Source organism: Coturnix japonica, chromosome 1 (assembly GCF_001577835.2).
Source record: "Coturnix japonica isolate 7356 chromosome 1, Coturnix japonica 2.1, whole genome shotgun sequence".
In the NCBI taxonomy this organism is placed as follows: domain Eukaryota; kingdom Metazoa; phylum Chordata; class Aves; order Galliformes; family Phasianidae; genus Coturnix; species Coturnix japonica.
In genome coordinates this window covers 51,270,342-51,288,980 of record NC_029516.1, presented here as the reverse complement: position 1 = coordinate 51,288,980, position 18,639 = coordinate 51,270,342, and the positions used below count along the sequence as shown (strand labels likewise).

The 18,639-nt window shown below is 40.9% G+C and overlaps 1 protein-coding gene across 1 annotated transcript in view; it reads left to right on the top strand.

Moving 5' to 3' along the window:
- CACNA1C (calcium voltage-gated channel subunit alpha1 C) overlaps window positions 1–18,639 on the top strand; it is a 451,547-nt gene that overhangs the window by 250,665 nt on the left and 182,243 nt on the right. Inside the window, exon 4 of the mRNA XM_015865321.2 lies at window positions 11,859–11,998. Coding sequence (XP_015720807.1) covers window positions 11,859–11,998 — 140 coding nt within the window. The remainder of the gene's footprint in view (window positions 1–11,858; window positions 11,999–18,639) is intronic.

The window sequence follows — 18,639 nt, the reverse complement described above, 5'->3', positions numbered from 1 at the left end:
AGTTCAAGTGCAGGCATCAACTGCTTTTTATTTCAGTAGGGTGAGCTAGGACTTGGCCAGCAGCAAGGCGAAAGTGATGGTTTTCGTTTATTACAGATCAGTCAGAACAGCTAGTAAGGATGAAAAACTTGGGAGGCATCCAGGACAGCAGCCTAACATTATTAGCATTAAAAATAATTTGCAGACAGATCAATATGAAACCTGTTTGCTTGGAGCTTGAGGGTGACTGGAAAGGGAGAGAGAGAATATTGGGAACAGAGTAAGTGAAAACACAGTGTGTAACATTTTCATCAAGTGAACACAAAATCTTTGAAATCCAAGTCTGTTTGGTGCCTGGAGCGGTCTGTCTGACGTAGGGGAAACCTGGCTGAGTTCTTTGAGATCATTTCAATAGGAGTGGCCTCCAGAATGATGGACATTTTCCCTTCAGCATCATAAAATTCCTCAGGTTGGAAAAGACCTCAAAGATCATCAAGTCCAACCACAGCTTAACCATAGTACCCTAACTCTAACAACCCTCTGCTAAATCATACCTCTGAGCACCACATCCAACGGCTCTTAACAAACACATCCAGGGATCGGGACTCAACCACTCTCCCTAGGGGAGCCTATTCCAGTGCTTAACTACCCTTTTCTGTAAGAAGTGTTTCCTGATATCAACCTAAAACATTACCCTGGGCACAACTTAGGCCATTTCCCCGTCGTCCTGTCACCAGGAGAAGAGGACTTGCCCCCTCTCACTGTAAGCAGCCTTTCAGATACTGGAAGAGGCGAAAAGGTCTGCCCCCTCACCTCCTTTTCCCCAGACTAAACAGCCCCAGCTCCCCTCAGCTCTCCTCGTAGGTTTATTTTCCAAAGCCCCCCAACAGCCATCGTTGCCCTTCTCTGGACCTGCTTATTTTCCAGGGCCTTCCATGTCTTTTTTTACTGAGGTGCCAAAAACATGACATCAGTATCGATGTGACCTCACCATAGCTGAATACAGGGCAGGAATGAACTTTCATAGTCGCTCTCACCACACACATTCTTGATAAAGCCAGATGCCCATTGGACCTTTCTGGCGCCTGGGCAACACTGCTGGCTCATATTCCGGACTGTCCATTAGCACGACCAAGATCCTTTTGCATCAGGCAGTTTCGCCCCACTTCCCAGCCTGTAGGGTTGCCTGGGGTTTTGCACCAAAATGCAGGACCTTACATTTGCGCTATTGAAATCCTGCTTTGTTTAACCTTGGCCATCGATCAGTCTACTATCAGGATCCCTATGGTAGTGGCCCTTCTTCCTCAGGCCAGGCCACATCCCTCCCAACTTGGTGTGTCTGCAAACTTACTGGATGGGTGCATTCAATCCCCTCATCTAGATTCATGAATAAGTTGCTTAAACAGAAAGCAAGCCCAGGCACTAGAGCCCTGAGATGGCACTCATGACCTGGCCACAAGGGATTCAACTCCATTGACCACAACCTTGGGCTGGCCCTCGCCAGTCTTTACCCAGCGAGCATACACCATCCAAAACATGGGCAACCAGCTCACTCCATGAATATTATGGGGGACATCTTCAACAGGCCTCTACTGAAGTCAGGATAGACCACACATCAACAGGCCTTACCTCAATCCACTAAAGGCAGGTACTTGTATAGAAGGAAATCAGTTTGTCAGACAGGATCTAGCCATCAAAAACCCACACTGACTAGGCCTGAATTCCCTGGATGATCTTTAATTGGTCTATGATGGTTCCAGAGATTATTCATTCCATAACCTTCCCGGACAGACATCATGCAGCCTGCGTTGCTTGCAAAGGAATAAAGCCACCCCTAAAGCCAGGAAATGGAGAAAGAGCATGACTGTAAACTAGCCAGAAGCTAATCAAGCTGAGTTTAATTAAAGAGTGTCGTAGGATATTAATAACATTTGTGACCTTTCCCTGTCCAGAGAGTAATATTTTTCTTAATTTTTATTTTAAGTTTATCTACATGAGAGTAAATATTGTCGTAAGTGTTTATTATAGTGAGTGAAAACACAGGTGTGTTGCTTGCCTCTCCTCTGCTCTGGCATGAAAATTAGCAGTTCATTACAGTTCTTCTCAGACTTTTCACTCACAAAAGGGTATTGGTGCAATGTTCATTCCTTATTAATTCCTGAATTTCAATAAAAAATATCTTCCCATATTTTTAATGTAGTAAATGTATCAGCATGAATTAACCCATTTCAAATATGTTTCTTTTCTTCCCATTTTCCCACCTGGTGTTTTTCCAGACAGGCTCTGGGAAATTTCAGTATTCCAAAATTTGGTTTTGATGAATGTGAAATCGAAAAGTTGAAACGTTCTGTAAACTATATTCCCTTTCTCATCCTTCTCTGAGGGAAAGTTCTCGGAGAGTTTTAGCACAGAAATAGCAGAACATTATGCTTGAACACTTTTACTGGACAAAAATGATTTAACATTCCCAGATCCCTGTGTTTGGGTTTCCTGAAACAAATCCAAATATTTTGTTACAACGTGACCTTGCATTAATCTGCACCCACTCAAGCTGCTGCAGGCTCTGGCAGGGTAATCGAGTGTCCTTCCTTCTCTGCCGGCTGAGATTGCACCAACCTAATGCTCAGTCCCAGCCTAATGGATGAAAGGTGCCATTGTTTGGCAAGGTTGTTAGTGTTCCCCTTTACCCCTGCAATATGTGCACAGATGAGGATTAAATAAATGCTTGTCTCGGAAGAAATGAAAATGAGTGCCCCCATCTGACATGAGGAGTCTGAATTCCGGCTTCCAGCCTCCAGTCGCTGGGTCTCAACACCTGCAGCCACTTCACTGAGGGTAGGCAGTTGGTGGCAGCTGAACCAAGGAATAGAAAAAATAGCAAAGGATATCGGTTCCTTGGGTATTTTGGTAAACCTAACCTAGCAAAAACTATTTAAAACTGAAGCGTTTCTTTCCATTCTCTGTGCCCAGGAGAAATCTTGCTACTATACAGAGCTGCAGCCTTGTGAGTTTGTTTTGAAATGAAGCTCATTTTTATTCTCTGAGCACTGCACAGGTCACAGTCATGTTTTTAATTACCAATCAGACTTCCATTAAGGAAATAAAATGAATTTTATGTGCTGGTTGCCAAAGGTCCATATAGCTGCCTCATTTCACGTGCCCTGTCCATTCAAGCAGCAAGCAAATGAACAGGAACTTACTTAGGGGTAGTAAACAAAACCTTGAATCCTTCGCCCTGCGGAAGAGAGACAGAGGCTGAGATGGAGAAGCTGCAAGGACTTTTCATTTTTCATTCCCTTCAGCTGTGTTTTTCCTGTCTGCCATTAGCAGTGTGAACAGAATGTTAAATATGCCTTTAAGTTACTCATGGAAAGAAAAGGTCACACATATACACGTTCAACATCTCTCTCTTTCTCTTTCTTTTATGTGTGTCTATTGTGTTTGTATGAATGAGCGTAGAGAGACCCCAGCCCTAGAACATGAAAAACTGAATTGTGGGACCCATCTATTTGCTTAGAAATATCAGCAGGGAGAGATTATAATAGTCATAAATTCAATTTATTTATAAAGCATTCTCTGTCAGGCATCGCTGCGCTGCACAAACAATTATGAAAGAATTGTAGTAGATTAAAAACATAGATTAGAGAGTCATAAAATGTACCAGAGTGATTGGATTAAAATGCGTTTGACAGAAATGTTTTAAAAGTGGGATTTGAGGAGCTCTTCTGGGTGGTCAGTCAGAGAAAAGTCTCTGTTCAGTGGTGCATTCAAACAAAGACTTGAGGGATGATTTCTGCAGGGAATCCCTTGTGTCTCTCCAGTTCTTAGTCTGGCCCTACAGTAGTTAAGGGTAAAACTCAGAGTGAGCCTAAATTGTGCTGGATGTGGCTTTTGTTTCATGTCTGTTGACTTCTTATCCTATGCTAGCTGCCCAAATGCTTCTCTCCTTCATTGTGCTCATCCATCCCCAGCTATCCCTGTCCTCTCCTGGGAGCATGGCACATGGTGAGGGTCTGCATGAGGGACACTACTGGTTGGTCTGTCCACTCTGGGCTCCCAGTGGAAGGCAATTTAGGGAAGATTTCCTGAGAAGTTATAAAGGGGATGAAGAGAAATGGGGAAGTCAGCCTAAAAGAAATTACGGACTTACCTAGTGATAAGGGGACGATATTTTCCATGTTAAAATTAGCAGTAAAATTCTGCCTGGTTTAGTCTGTATTTTAGTCTAACCTGGCATATACTAGAATTACCCAAAAACTTGTAGGATCAGATGATATTAAAAAGAAAAAGAAATATGGGAGAAAAGATGCTTTGTCAAATTAATGTTGTGGAATGCAACTCTTCTGCACCCCTTGTCTATGAGGGGACTATAAAATCTTTTGGCATGAAGAAAGTCTCAGTATGTGTACATTTCCAAAGGAACTCACTGTCCGTGTGTTGAGTTCTATTAGAAATTCAGTGCTTTGTTTTGGGACATAATTTTTGGTGAGCTCTTAGTGCCACTATCAGTGATCTTTTTTAAGTACCACTAAGGCACATGGATTGATGGTTGGGTTGGGTGTTTGGACTTGGTGATCCTGAAGATGTTTTCCAACCTAAATGATTAAATGAAAGATGAAGGTTCCACAGCATAATATTGTATGCAATGAAAGCTTAAACTTACACGGTAGGCAAACTGTAGTTGTGATAATGTTGAGTCCTGGCATTTCTAAAAAATCATTAGTCTCCCTTGAAATCATGTGATTACCTTAAGATTAATACATTTCTTGAGGACAGGAATTCACCTTTGTTAAGCATTTTCACTACCACTATGAAGTTTAGGAACTGTTCATGTATTCATGATCAAATTGTAAATATATATTAAGAACTCCAGACCTGTCACTTCAGGAACTGGCCTGTATATGGCACAAAGCAATAAAATCATTAGAGCAGCCATAGCTGAGATTCTGTATCCTATATCCAAAAGTAAGGATGATTGTGTTTCCTGTGCAGTGAAGACCTTTGAGAAACTGTCCTAGTGAGCCAGTATTGTTTACATGGATTTTTTAATAGAATTCCCCCGAAATGGTCTAGATACTGTTCTGCTTGCCAATGAAGTATGAGATTCAGTATTTAATTCCAACATGATTTTGAGCATAGAAAGGTTAGACTTGAAGGGACTGTGTTTAAATTAAACAAATCAAAAAAGAAAGAAAAAAAAAAAAGAAGAAAAAAAAAGAATAATATATATATATTTAATTTAAAACGAACACTGAGTTGTTTTACAGTTGGTAGACTTGTATTTCTCATTGCACAGATGAAACAAATCCAAACACCTAAGCGTAGTGAATAGCCAGTGTCTAACTTATCTGAGCCATTCTGGGAGTTGAATGAGACATGATACGCCTTATGATGATCTATTAGATGTGGCTGTCATGCTGAAGCTGCTCTGATTTAAATGGATGCCCCTGGTACTCTGTCCTTAATCAGTGGTTGGTAGACGGACAATTGACTGTGGTGTTTCAAATGGCTTTTTTAACCTTGGAAAAGGTACCGGACTGCCTCTGAAACTGCAGAAGGGAAACTAGTAAAAACTTTTCTAGGGGTGAATTTCATTCCTATGCATGGTAGCAGCACAACACCTAGCCAGCTTTTAATTCCTATCCAGAGATCCTTAATGAGTCATAAACCTTATGCTGCCTTCCATAATGTTGCTTCCCTCTGGAAGGGTAATCTTCTATTGGTCTGATCAGAATATAAAGTGACAGTTCATTTTAATTTAATCAGAGTAGTGGACCAAAACAAAAAGAACTAGGACATGAATTTCTTTGCTTCTTCACAGCCACTCAGGCTACAGTGTTAATACATTGGATGGCTTCAGTTCTTTGTCTCAACAAAGGGGAAAAAAAGTCTATAAGGACAATATTTGTCTGACTTACATAGGCAGAATGCTATTATTCTTTTATAGTCAGAAAAAGAAGGTGGCTTGAGCAAGCAAACCCGAGAGGTTTCTAGTACTGCTAGCCAACAACCATGAAGAGAAATCTTATATTGGTTAGACGTTACCTAATCAGCACCAGAAGCCAAATTTCAAATTCAGTTGAATGCATAATTAAAGCAAGTGCTTGACCATCTCTATGATAGGCAATGAGGCATCCAACTGGTAAGTATTGATGTGTGATTGTTTGTTAAGTTATTCTGAGGACTAAGTATCCATTTAGAATGATGAAACATGCAGACAGACTCTTAGAAAAGTATAGGTCGAAAAGAACTTCAGTGGGTTTTTTTGTCCAAATTCCTGCTTGACGCATAATTAGGTTGCTCGGAATCTTCTTCAGTATAAAGGTTTCAAAATCTCATTCCTCCTATTACGGGCCAAATAATGTTGACGTACATTAATCTCTTTAAAAATGTAAATTTTCCAGTAATTACATTATACTTTATAGAATAATGTGGTTCATTCATTTATTTGTTACAAGATGCCTAGCAGAGAGAATTGCCCACCTTGTACCTTGGTTTTCTACTACAATTGGACACTGACAGAAAATATAACTTTGCTGAAACCATATATAACTTCAGTTTGGTCCTGGAGAATGTGCTGCAAAATAAATGAATAAGGAGCTTAGACTAGATCTTGCAAGAGAACTAGGTGTGAAGTATTTGTTAATTTGCCAAGAAACACTTGGAGACCATGCATATATATCAGCTCTGTGATTGTTCAAAACTATTAATGTCCTCCTTTCCATTTACTTTCATGGAAGTTCTTTTAAGTGCATCGTGGGCATGTTATAAATTATCAAGCCCCAAAGCCTGGCTTGTGCTACATTCCTGCTTTATAGTTGCTCATTTCAGATTAGAGAGAATTCTATATTTATCTGGTTTACTCTTCTAATGCTGTGCATCTTTAAAGTTGCAGCAAATGGCAGTATTCCCCATTCACTAGTGCTACATGAAGGTGGTATTTCTGTAGTACTCGGTGTGTATTTAACTGTGTTCATTGAAAATACAGAGATAAAGACATAGTATTTGGCTGGAGTAGAGTGGAGGCAATGCTGATCATATTTGGAAATCTAAACTTTCAGAAATTGCTCTGACTTCTGTTTATTAGCACAAGGGGTTTTGTTTAGTTAAATACTAGCCATCCACTTCCTTCTGTGGTCTTATTTTATCATCGTCAGGTAAATGACCTCTTCTTGATTTGAGGGGGAGTATTCTTTTGGAGGAACTGGTAGAAAGGACAGTGTATTTTAGGACCAGTATTAGCAGCAAATTAGGTTATGTTCAACCATATGCTATCTAATCATTCCTTTATTTTTATTAATTTTTTAAAAATTGAAATAATCAGTGTTTTCTGCAATGACAGTCCTTTTCATAAGTCCAAAACATCCAAACACTTATAAGTTTTATTCCCTCATTTATTTGTGTACTATTTTCATGCGTACTTAGCTGAAAACATCTCCGGAGTAACCAAATACAGTCAGAAGTAACTCAGTATTAACAAACCTGTCTCAACATCTGCTTTATTGACTTGATCCTATACCTAAGTGCACATATGTTGCTCTTTCGCAGTGAAGGTTGAAGTTTTTAAGCGAACAGTAGCATTCAGGTCAGCATATTCACACAGCAAGGATATCCATATATCAGATGTGATGGTAACTTGTAATCCAAAAATAAAGGAATCTCTTGCACAAAGTCTTAGGGCTGTTTTCCCAGCTCTGCAGGTCACTTTCCTTACTTCCCATCAGCAAACTTTCGTATTCCCTACTAGGAAAAAGTCTGAGTGTTCCCACTCTGACTTGTATCTCTTAGAGCCTATTTGTACAATTAATGAGAAAACATCCTATATGACAGAGGCCCTTAAAATATCTTTGTTTTCCTTGGATAACTGAATATTTGCATTACTGAAGAACTGTTTTCCCTTATGTTAGGGAAGCACTAGGGAACAGTAGTGCAGACACTGACGTAACTTGGTCTAAGATCGCACAGGCAGCTTTAGATGGGTCCTATCTGTGAAGAGCTTGCTGCACTTTGCTTCAAATACATAAAATCTGTTTTGAAATGGTTTGTTACAAGATAAGCAGAGTTCTAGCATGGACAGAGGGCAATGTTTGAGAAAACCTGTGCTGAGTAAATTTCAGATTGTAAACTTTCTAGACTGGGATGTATGAAATGTGAAGCTCTGACTGTGATTGAGCCTTGGATAACTCTTGCAATGAGAATGCTCTAACCCAGCAGTGCTGCTGGGTGGATCGGGTTTTAGGAGCTAAGAACTGAGACAGATAGTCATTCTGATGACTGGGTCCCAAGGGGCAGCGCTTGTCTGCTTGCTCCTCTCATGGCAGGAGAAAAACCCCAAGGCACCCTACAGTGCTGTTCTGGGATTTCCTGTTTTCAGGCTCCTCCTGTGAACTCAGGCTGCCATTAGGTACCGTTTAAAAATTAAAAACAAAAACAAACCTATGACGTCTTCAGAAAGCACATGGGATTAGAGGGGCTTTGTACTTAATATAGTAATCCTCTTTTGGAAATACATCTTAGAGGCTCAGCAGCAAGTTTCTGTTTGTTTCTTTAAGAATGAGATGATGTACAGTTTGTTTCTTGGCAATGCTGGTGGTGGCTGGTTTGTCAGCCAGGGCAGCTGATGCTCATGTCCTGTATCTGTAATAAAACAAAAGAGAACAGTGGTGGTGCCATTCCTGGAACAAGTGTGCTCCAGGCATTGATTGATTTTAGACTTTTATCACTCCTCTTCCTCCGCTCAGTTTGCTTTTCTGTTTACCAGTTTGGTTTAGTGGTTTTGTTTTGGTTTTGTTTGTTTGTCTTTTCTTTTTTTGAAACATTTTTATCAATACTCTTTGCTCCTTGGAGCAAAGTTTGGAGTGAGCAGTCAGCACCAGCATGGCTGCCTATTTAGCAGAGGCAGGTTAATGATCCTGGAGCTGCCAAGTGCACGGGGTGTTCCTCTCGTATCCAACCGAGGTAGCAGGTGGCTGAGTTGTGTCTGAGCTCCCCAGGCAGGGGGCACTGAGTGGGACTGCACCCAGGTCCCTGGGAGCCTGCTGCTGTCTCATTGCTGCTGGGCTGTGCTGTGCTCGTAACAGCTCTTCAGTTTTATGATGTACAGAAGAAAGGGAATACAAATTAATTAGTAGACTCTTCAAATTCTTCTTGATTCTGAGTGGGAGCAGCTCCCTGAAATGGCCTTGGAGTAGCTGCACTGTGTAAGTTGGGCAGTATTTTTCCTTCAGTCCTGAAATCATTAATTTAAGTGCAGAGGATCATAAAATCTCTCTCCTCTGTTCAGTATTCTGTATCTTCTGTTCATTTCAGAGGCTTTTAAATAATTTTGCTTTTTGTGAAGCTCTCCATTTTAACACAAGCACTGTAAAGAGTTTATTCAAACAGCCTGTGGCTGTATATGTATACGTGCATATATATATATATATAAAGATATATATATAAAGATATATATATGCATGTGCATGTAGTATTTTGGCATATTATTACCTCAGTGACATGGTTCAACAAAGCAGGAGTCAATCATCCCACAAACATCTTCTGTGACAGCATGGTGTGAGGCTCCTAAAACAATTCAGTGGAACCTGTTAGGTGCTGAAATACTGGCTGCTGTGTGCAGTGTTAAATAACAAAAAAGTTTTATTTTCCAGAATTTTCCCAAGTTTTTGCTCTCTTGGTCTTTTGGTTGTATAATATATGTATTTCAATGAAATTCATGGAGTGGAAAGGCTCTTCTGGCTGGGCAGAGCAGTACATCAGAGCACTGCTGCCACAGAGAGCACAGAGTCAGACACAGCAGCAGCGTTTGTCCCACGGATTCTTGAGGTCGAGGGCAATGTTTAGAGATAAATCACTGGACACAAGGTCAGCCTACGGCCTTCCCCTTCGGTTGTTTCAAGTTGTACCTGGAGCTGGTAAACAAGAGAGTAGGCTTCTCAAAATCCCTTTGACTTCCAAGAGAGGTTGTAGGAGAAGGCTGTTTGGGGAACCTACGTTTCTCCATGAGCCAATTTCTCTGCTTATAGAGCAGAATTAATTGTCAACAGCAGCCTCAAGGGCAGTATGAATGAGAGAGTGGGCTTGGAGCTACCGGTAGCCTTTTTTGAGGGAAAGAAGAACTTGCCCACTACTGTAAGAAATCCTTTGACTGGAACAGGGAGTGAGACCCATTAATGAAGTAATCACAAGTGCTGTCTGCTGTTGTATTCTTCTCTGAGTTCAGTGGGAGAAAAATTATTGGTGTCCTGATCTATCTTTGTCTGGGACAGTGATGGGCAAATTCTATATTGTGGGCTTGTTCAGAAGCTTTACAACTGGATCAGATAAATACAGAACAGTACTTTTTAAGGTCCTCTTTGTAGTAAACACTGGGGATTACTGAAGGTGTTGTGGTAGCATTATGGAAGAGATTGATATTTTAAAATGTAAGCATATACCTGCTACTATCCGATGGAATTTCTCAGACGTATAAAATAACATGCTAATATAAACATGGAAATGGACGAGTATCACATTTTTTGATTAATGAGTTGCTAGCAAGTTACTATTAATTACCTGGATCTGAATGGAGGAAGTTCAAATGGGCAACTGAGTCAAATGACAAAGTGATCTTATGTAAACTTGTACATTTTATGTTTCTGTGTCACATGAAAGTGTCATGCATGCATTCATCAGCACCACAAGACAGAGGAGCAGGGCAACTGCAGTTTGGAACTGCAGAGACAAAGTATTGAGCTGCCTGCCTGATTGTCTTGCTGCACGTCCTACAGGATATGCGCAAGTGGTAGAAGTGCCGCTCTGCTACACAGGAGGCTCGAATCCTGGGGGTTGGACTCGATGATCTCTAAGATCCCTTCCAACCCGCACGAGACTATGATACTATGATACTATGATATGACCAAGACTACTTGGACTGTACTGATTTCTATTTGAGATTTTTATTTCTTGAATGAGAAATACTCTTAAAAACTGACTTTGTAGCTTAAGCTCAAAAGGGCCTGGTGTCCCTTTGCTGTCATCTTGTTTTCACATACTTATTTCCCACCCAGCTTGCCACACAGCACTACTGTAGTGATTAGCTAATGCTGCTACTTCTCTCCTAGTTAGATGGAGGTCCCAAGCATTTCTGCAATGCAACTATTCTTATTTCACTCTGGGGCTGAAAACCCAGGGATGAAAGACTGTGTGTTGTCTCCTGAAGGCTGCTTGCTTGTGCTGAATAGGACTGTACTGTCACTAGAAGTGACTTTGTTTGGATGTGCTTAAATTTCAGCCCTCATTTCACAGGGACATATACATTTCTGATGGAATGACTAAATGCCTCATGTGTTAGTCAGCCTGATCTGAAAATCAGAAACTGGTGACAAACCAATACCCTACCTATTCCTAGCTGTAGAAAAAAAGAATCCCAAAAAAGGCATTGTATGAAAGTGAATTTCATCAGTGAAATTTCTCCCTGTCCTCCTCTGCAGCACTTGCATCCAGCAACACTTTCTCTCTGGAGGTAGAATAGAACTGGATACAGTTCATTTAGAGGGGTGACAGCACTTGGCAGTGTTTCCTGCAGAGAACTGGTGCTGGCACATGTTTGAGGACCCTCTGCCCTCCTCCTGTTCACACACTTGTGCAGTGTTTGGTCCCTAACAAGGCAAAGGCAGCAAATGCCTAACCAAAATTTGCTGCCATCGTCCTGTCAGATTGGCTGCAGTATATGTAAGTCTGAGCAGGGAAACCCTCTGGCAAGTCACAGATGTTAGATGTACCCAAGTGATGAGATACTGAGCTGAAGGCCGTGTGGGTGGAATTTGACAGCAGAAACTGTCCTTGTCCAGTGTTTGTCACTCATGCTAACTGTTGTCTTTCTTGTTCTCTTTTCTCTCCAGGAACGAGTGGAATATCTCTTTCTCATAATTTTTACAGTGGAAGCATTTTTAAAAGTAATAGCATATGGACTTCTCTTTCACCCCAACGCTTACCTCCGCAATGGCTGGAATTTACTAGATTTTATAATTGTGGTAGTAGGGTGAGTACCAGCATCATGTTTTTGAATACACTGTACATCTTGGGACACTGGGAACCTTTGGGAGCATGAAGGTGTTTGAGGTTTGGAACATCCCTTATAGGTGATGTGAGGGGTTGCTCTCCATCTTTTTCTCTCTACCACATGTTGTACCAAGTGTTACTGAACAAACTGAAAACACAGTTAATTCCTGCTGGTCCTCTGTAGGTGTAACTTGATTCATGATGATTTCAGTGCATAGCAATGACTTACCTTAAGGCAAATAAATAAGGACTGACATTCAGTTGACGTACATTTTCTCTCTGGTATCTCTTACTACTTAGACTTTCCCAAAGCTTTCAGTAGTTTGCAAGATATGGAAATTAAACTGCTCTTTTTGTAATGGATAAAAAGGGAAAGCAGTGCAAGTAAAGTGCTTTAACACATTTGTGGTAGAAGAAAATCCCTTTATTTGCAAGTCTGTGTGAATATTAAAGAGAAATATCTAAGTAGAATTCATAAATTAACAATGGGATTTAATAAGAAATAAGTTCTGTGATCTTGTGAATTTCTACTCTCTCATAAAGAAGGATGAAAATTTTAAATCTCAGGTTTTCATTTTCAGAAACAACAACAACAAAAAAAAAGTTCATTAGTTCAATCACACTGTTCTGATGGTGATCTCAAGGCTTTTGATTTGGATGATTTTAATGCTTTAACCTTTTTAAAGACTAGGTTTACCACTGTGGATCGCATTTCCACTTTATGCTACAGTCTCTGTGTTTATCAAGCTTGGCATTTAATTTGTTAGAACAAAAACAAAATAAAGAACCTTCCACTTTTTTTTCTTTTTTCTTTTTTTTTTTTTTTTTTTTCCTGCTGAGAGAAAGAGATAAATAAGGTTTTTGATTTGTGATTGTTGAATGGAAGGAATGAAGAATAAACTGCCCCAAAGACAAAGAGAAAAGGTATTTTTTCTCCTGAGTAATTGGTCCCACCCTCCCACAGCTCCATTATTAAAGAATGTCATCGCCCACAAAAACTTTCAGTCTTTCCACCTCTTTCCCAAGGAAACTCTGCATCAGAATCACAGAATCATAGAGTGGTCTAGGTTGGAAGGGTTCATCCAAGTTCCAGTCCCCTTCCATGGGCAGGGCTGCCATCCAGCAGCTCAGGCTGCTCAGGGCCCCATCCAACCTGGCCCTGAGTGCCTCCAGGGATGGGGCGCCCACTGTTTCTCTGGCCAACCTGTCCCAGGGCTTTATTCTGCCCTCTGAGTGAAAAATTTCCTCCTAACATTTAACTTAAATCTCCCCTCTTTCAGTTCTTTTAGTTTAAAACTACTCCCCCTTCCCTTATCACTATCTACCTGTCTAAAAAGTTGTTCTCTCTTCTGTTACTAGGCTCCTTCTAAGTACAACTCCAAGGTGAAGCATTAAAAAGGGCACTCTGAGTCATCAGTGTTCCTTGTAATTTCTGCTCCTAGTCAAAGTTCAACTTGACCATTTTTGGGCTGGTCCCAAATAGATGTTTCAGCAAACTGCTCTGTGCTACTGGTTCCCTACTGCTTCCTGCAGCCAGGGCAAAATGTGATGAAGCACTGGAACAGGTTGTCTCGAGAAGTTGTGGAAGGCCCGGCTGGATGTGGGTCTGGGCAGCCCGGTCTGGTGGTTGATGACCCTGCACATGGCAGGAGGGTTGAAACCAGATGATCATTGTGGTCCTTTTCAACCCAGGCCATTCTATGGTTCTATGAAAACTGGGTGGAAGGAGTTTCTACTGAGGGAAGAGAGAACAAGTCAGCACCAATTGTTATTCCCAAGACATCGCCCACTCAAAGTGGGCATAGCTCCTCTGTTTGCAGCAGTGCCCAGTTTCATTTGTCCTTCATTCCTACCCACAGCCAGAAGATTGCATAGCAAATTAGTAATTGGAAATTGGCAAATCCCCAGCCCCCCTCCCCTGTCATTGTTGTACAATTCTGTAGCTGGTTCTACCTTTGAATGTCAGACATCTCACGTGCCTCAGGATCACTGCTCGGTGAAGAAATATTGGAGAACAGAACTCCTATGATTATGATTATTTCCTTTTCATATCTATGAGAAAGACTTTTTAAAGTGAGGTCATATGTTACCTCTTCTTCTTCCATTGGTATGCTAGAGAGCAAGAAATCACAGGGTAGCATTATATCTAGTTTAAGTACAGTCCTTTTCAATTTTCCTTCCAAGGCAGTTAATCAGCAAGATGATATACAGGCTAAAATTAATTCCCCTGCCAATAATGACAGAAGCTGCATCTCTCAGCTCTTGTACCCTCTCTTGCCTCCAGCAGCTCTCAGTCTCAAGATAGGGAACAAAAAATGTAACTGGGGAGGGATTACACAGAGTAATAAACATGGCCAAGACCCCATGGTCTCTGTTAAATAGTAACAATCTCAAGTGACAGATTCCACTTCAAGGCCAGATGGGTCCCTTTGATGTTTATCTGTTTGAATTCTCTCCTACACTGCCACAGCCTAACCCGGTGTGCTGCTTTTTTCTCTCCACGAGCCCTCTGCAAAATCTATGTGGCAATGCCATCTGTTCCTGTTCCACCCTGTCTTCTTCTCCTGGGGGCTGTCTGAAACACCTCGGTGACATCATGTTTAAATTTCAGTGACATTTCAATAGTTTGTTAGAGCGGAAGCCCCATGGGAAAGAAAAAATATATATATACAAGAGTGGGAAAGTGAGGTGGAAGAAAAGTGCAGAAATCAAGGCTTTTATCAGCATTTCTTTGTGGCACCACTGATGAAAGTACTGGAAAAAGCTGAATGATTTGGGCATTGTTGTAGCACTGGGCAGAGAGGGGTTATCTGGACTGGGAGGTGAGGAACAGCATGACAGTAATAATAGAAGCATCAAAAAAAATGACCATGGTAACCGCTGTATGTGCTTGTTCTGCCTCAGGCCTCATTTTCATTTTCAGTGGTGATTGTTTTAGAGAGTCTAGCTGGGAAGTATTTCATATATTGATGAAAGTTAAAGGAACAAAGGAAAATACATGTTTTAGATACTTTGTTCATCTCTCAATCCACTTAGTATATGCCACTTACTACATGTGATTGTCCCTGTGTATGGGGCACTTTTGAGACCAAGGTGCAGTCTTGACAGTATTATATTCAGTTTTGAGCCCCCTCACAGCAGGAAGGATATGGAATTGCTGTAAAGAGTCCAGAAAACAAGAGTAATGAGAAGCAGCTACATGAGCTGAGCTTGTTTAGTGTGGAGACAAGGAGGCTGAAGAAAACTTCATCACCCTCTACAACTACCTTAAAGCAGGTTACAGTGGGAAGGTGACAGTTCTTTTTCTCAGGTGACAAGTGATAGGATATGAGGAAATGGCTTCAAGTTGTGCCAGGGAAGGTTTAGGTTGGAGACGGCGCTCAGGCATTGGAATAGGCTGCCCAGGGGGGAACTGGTGGAGTCCCCATGCCTTGAGGTATTTGTGCAGCATGGATGTGGTTCTCAGGGACACAGTTTCATCTCAGCTGTTGTAAGTAGTAGTTGGACTTGCTGATCTTTTATGGGGTCTGTCTTACCAAGCCTGTAAAAAGGTGTCTAGTTTTCATAGAAATCATGAGAATCATAGGGGTTGGGTTGGAAAGGGCCTTTAAGATCATCCAGTTCCAGCCCCCCCTGCTATAGGCAGGGACACCTCCCTCTAATACCACATTGTTCAAAGCCCCATCCATTAGATCAATTAAGACCCATTAGATCAATTTAATTATAATTTGTTTTATCTTGAGAAGATAAAGCAGCATAATTGCCCTTCCTTTACATTAAACATACAAGTCAATAGAATAAGAGAAACATGGTGATGTGTAGGACCAAGTGTTAATTCTAGGAAGTGAAGACAACTGCTGTGCTTTCAGGAGAAAGGATGCACTTTAGACCTGAGTGCTTATAACAGCTTATCATTCTTGCAGTGCAGGAGATCTGTTTATTCATCAGTTAAGTCTTTTAAAGCTTGATTCTAGCTTGCCTTTAAGTAGCCTATGACCTTGCTATAGCTATAGCGATACCATTAAATACTACTTTGAAGAAAAATGTCTGTCTGTGGGTATCAATCAGAGGCTCTGTGGATAAGAACATTATTAGTTAAGAGTAGAGATCACACCCATAAGCTACCTAATGAGGCACAACCCACAAGCACTGACAATTAGTCAAATTGTTTCTTGTAATTTTACTGTTCTTCTTTTGGAAAACATAAAACTTTCAGATAAAACAGCCATGTCCTTTACCATTAGGCTGCTGGAGGATATTTCTCTTGAGAAAAGACTAGCTTGACAATGTTGTGTTACAAGACTGTCTGCCTTTCCTGGCAATGCTGAGATTTGTCTGCCAAGCACAGTCTTTCTCCAAGGACCCATAGCTTCTGCAGGTAAAAAGGTGTCATAATTTGAAAGGCAGGCTTACTTGGGAAGGTAATCAGCAAAGGTATTTGGTACAGATCTGAAATTCAGAACAGACTGGAAAACATGATTGCAATATATCTTCCTGAAGGCCTCTGGGGAGTTTCTAAAGGGTGGGCCCAAACACTTCTGCACTGACAAATCACAGGTGAATTGCAAAGCACGGTGAAAATAAAAATCACTATAGTGTACTATTTACTTATACCTATGAGGATTCTTTCAGCTGTGTTTTTCTGCTGATTTTGGCCTTATGAATACCAAGCTCTCTGTTTCCTTTTTATATTCTGGAGGCCCTTGACAGGTTCTTTTTTATGCTTTAAAAATCAGCATGCCTTCCTCATAGAGGAAATGAAGAGTTGTAGAGCAGGTTGCTGCCCTGTCATGCTGCTGTTGGAGTCATCTATCAAAGAAAAAATGTTTTAGATGTTTAAGAAGGAAGAAAAGAAACAGAAGAATATGAGAAAGTGGAAACAGTGACGCCAGCTTCATATGTCATGAGTAGGTCTGAATCAAACAGAAGTGTCCTGTGCCCATACACACATTGTGTGTGATAGAAATGTGTTTTCTGCCTATCAGATGAATTTAGTAAGGTGTAGTCAAGTCACAGATGAAATTCAGAAACCGAGATGTTGTTAATTGCACTTCAATATCCTAATGAAAAAGGGGCACGAATTTAGCATGGCAGAAAGTAGCTGGAAGGACATAAGATCAATTTCTGAATTCTTTCAAAAAATAGAAAAGAAGAAAAAGTGAAGATTTTCATTGACCACAAGAGCTCAGCCTGCTTGCATTTTTATATTGTCCAAACTTTGATTTCTGTGTGTGCACAGAATCCTCTTACACCTTGCTTGCAGCCTGCATTTCAGCTCTGCTCCCACTGAGATCAGACAGAAAGAACAGGATTTTGCTCCACAGTACCTTTTCCTACAGATTTTCATTGCAAAGCAGGCTTTCCCCCACCACAAACAGAAAGTAGAAGGACTCTGGCCTCATAGTTTATACCAGTAGCTTAACATCCATCTGTCTGTTTTAGGACTGGAAAGCAATTATCTTACAAACTAGGAAGACTAAATAGAGACTGTAGAAACTACAAACTGTATATGGGTTGTGGGTTTTCCTCCTAAAAGAGGATGATGGAAGAGGTAGTCAGAAGACTTACCTTTCTTCTGTGTCTCCTCATCTGTATTATTTCTAAACAGGTCTTATTTTTTACTCTGGATCATAACAAAGTTCAGACAGAAAAGCATGTGGTGGATGTCATCTCTGAGCCATAGATCTGCCCCTACCCTAACTCAGGAGGAATAAGGGAGGACAGGGTGTCATCTAAATTTGGAGAGAGGAATAGAGATTCTCTAAGCCAGATTGGACACAGTATAGAGCCCAGTATAGGGAGGGAAGAGTGAAATAAATGATATTTTGGTATTAATGAGATGTTAAGCATGGGGCAAATGTGTTAAAGCAAGACTAGCAGGAGTAATGCAATTTGAGATTAAATGTGGGTTTTTAAAAGCAGCAATAGCTGCAAAGTTATTCCTGACAGAGTAGGCAGTTCCGTGTGGGATAGCGTGTTTAGCATGTCAGTACTGGAGCATACAACAGGGTTACGAGGTCTGCAGCAGAGCTGCACTGATCTGAGAAAGCAGGTTCTGGCTCCAGAGAAATGAGTTGCTTTGCCTTGTTGTTGTATCTTTTGTATCTTTAATTTAGAACATGTGTAGCTTTTCTTAGCATTCAGAATTCTAGAGCAGCCCATGGTTTACTCACTGCATGAGTGGCTGTAGAAATGCCCTTGATGCCAGCTGCTACGAGCTGCTGTTTGGTAGAAAGTAGGTCCAACAATACTGGGGAGCAAGGAGACTGGACCCTCAGTCATGCATAATTGCTGACCCAGAGTTCTGTGTCATTCTTTTCTCAACCTTGCAAGGCAGCTAAAAAGCAGCATAGGAAATCTTTTGCAGTGAATTCTTTTTCCTCCAGAGGATCCCAAGAGACTGGGACTGTTGTATGGGAATGTCAGTCATCATCTAGTATGGGAATTGTGTTGACTAGGAAGATAGAAATGTTTAAATAAGAAGTAGAGCACATTTCTAGAGCTTAATCACTAGCTTTCTGGAAATATATTAAACCAAATTTGACCTACAGTGTTTCTATTATGAAGACCAGCAGAAAATTGCGACTCTGCATAGTCTGTATACACAGTTCAAGGAATGCA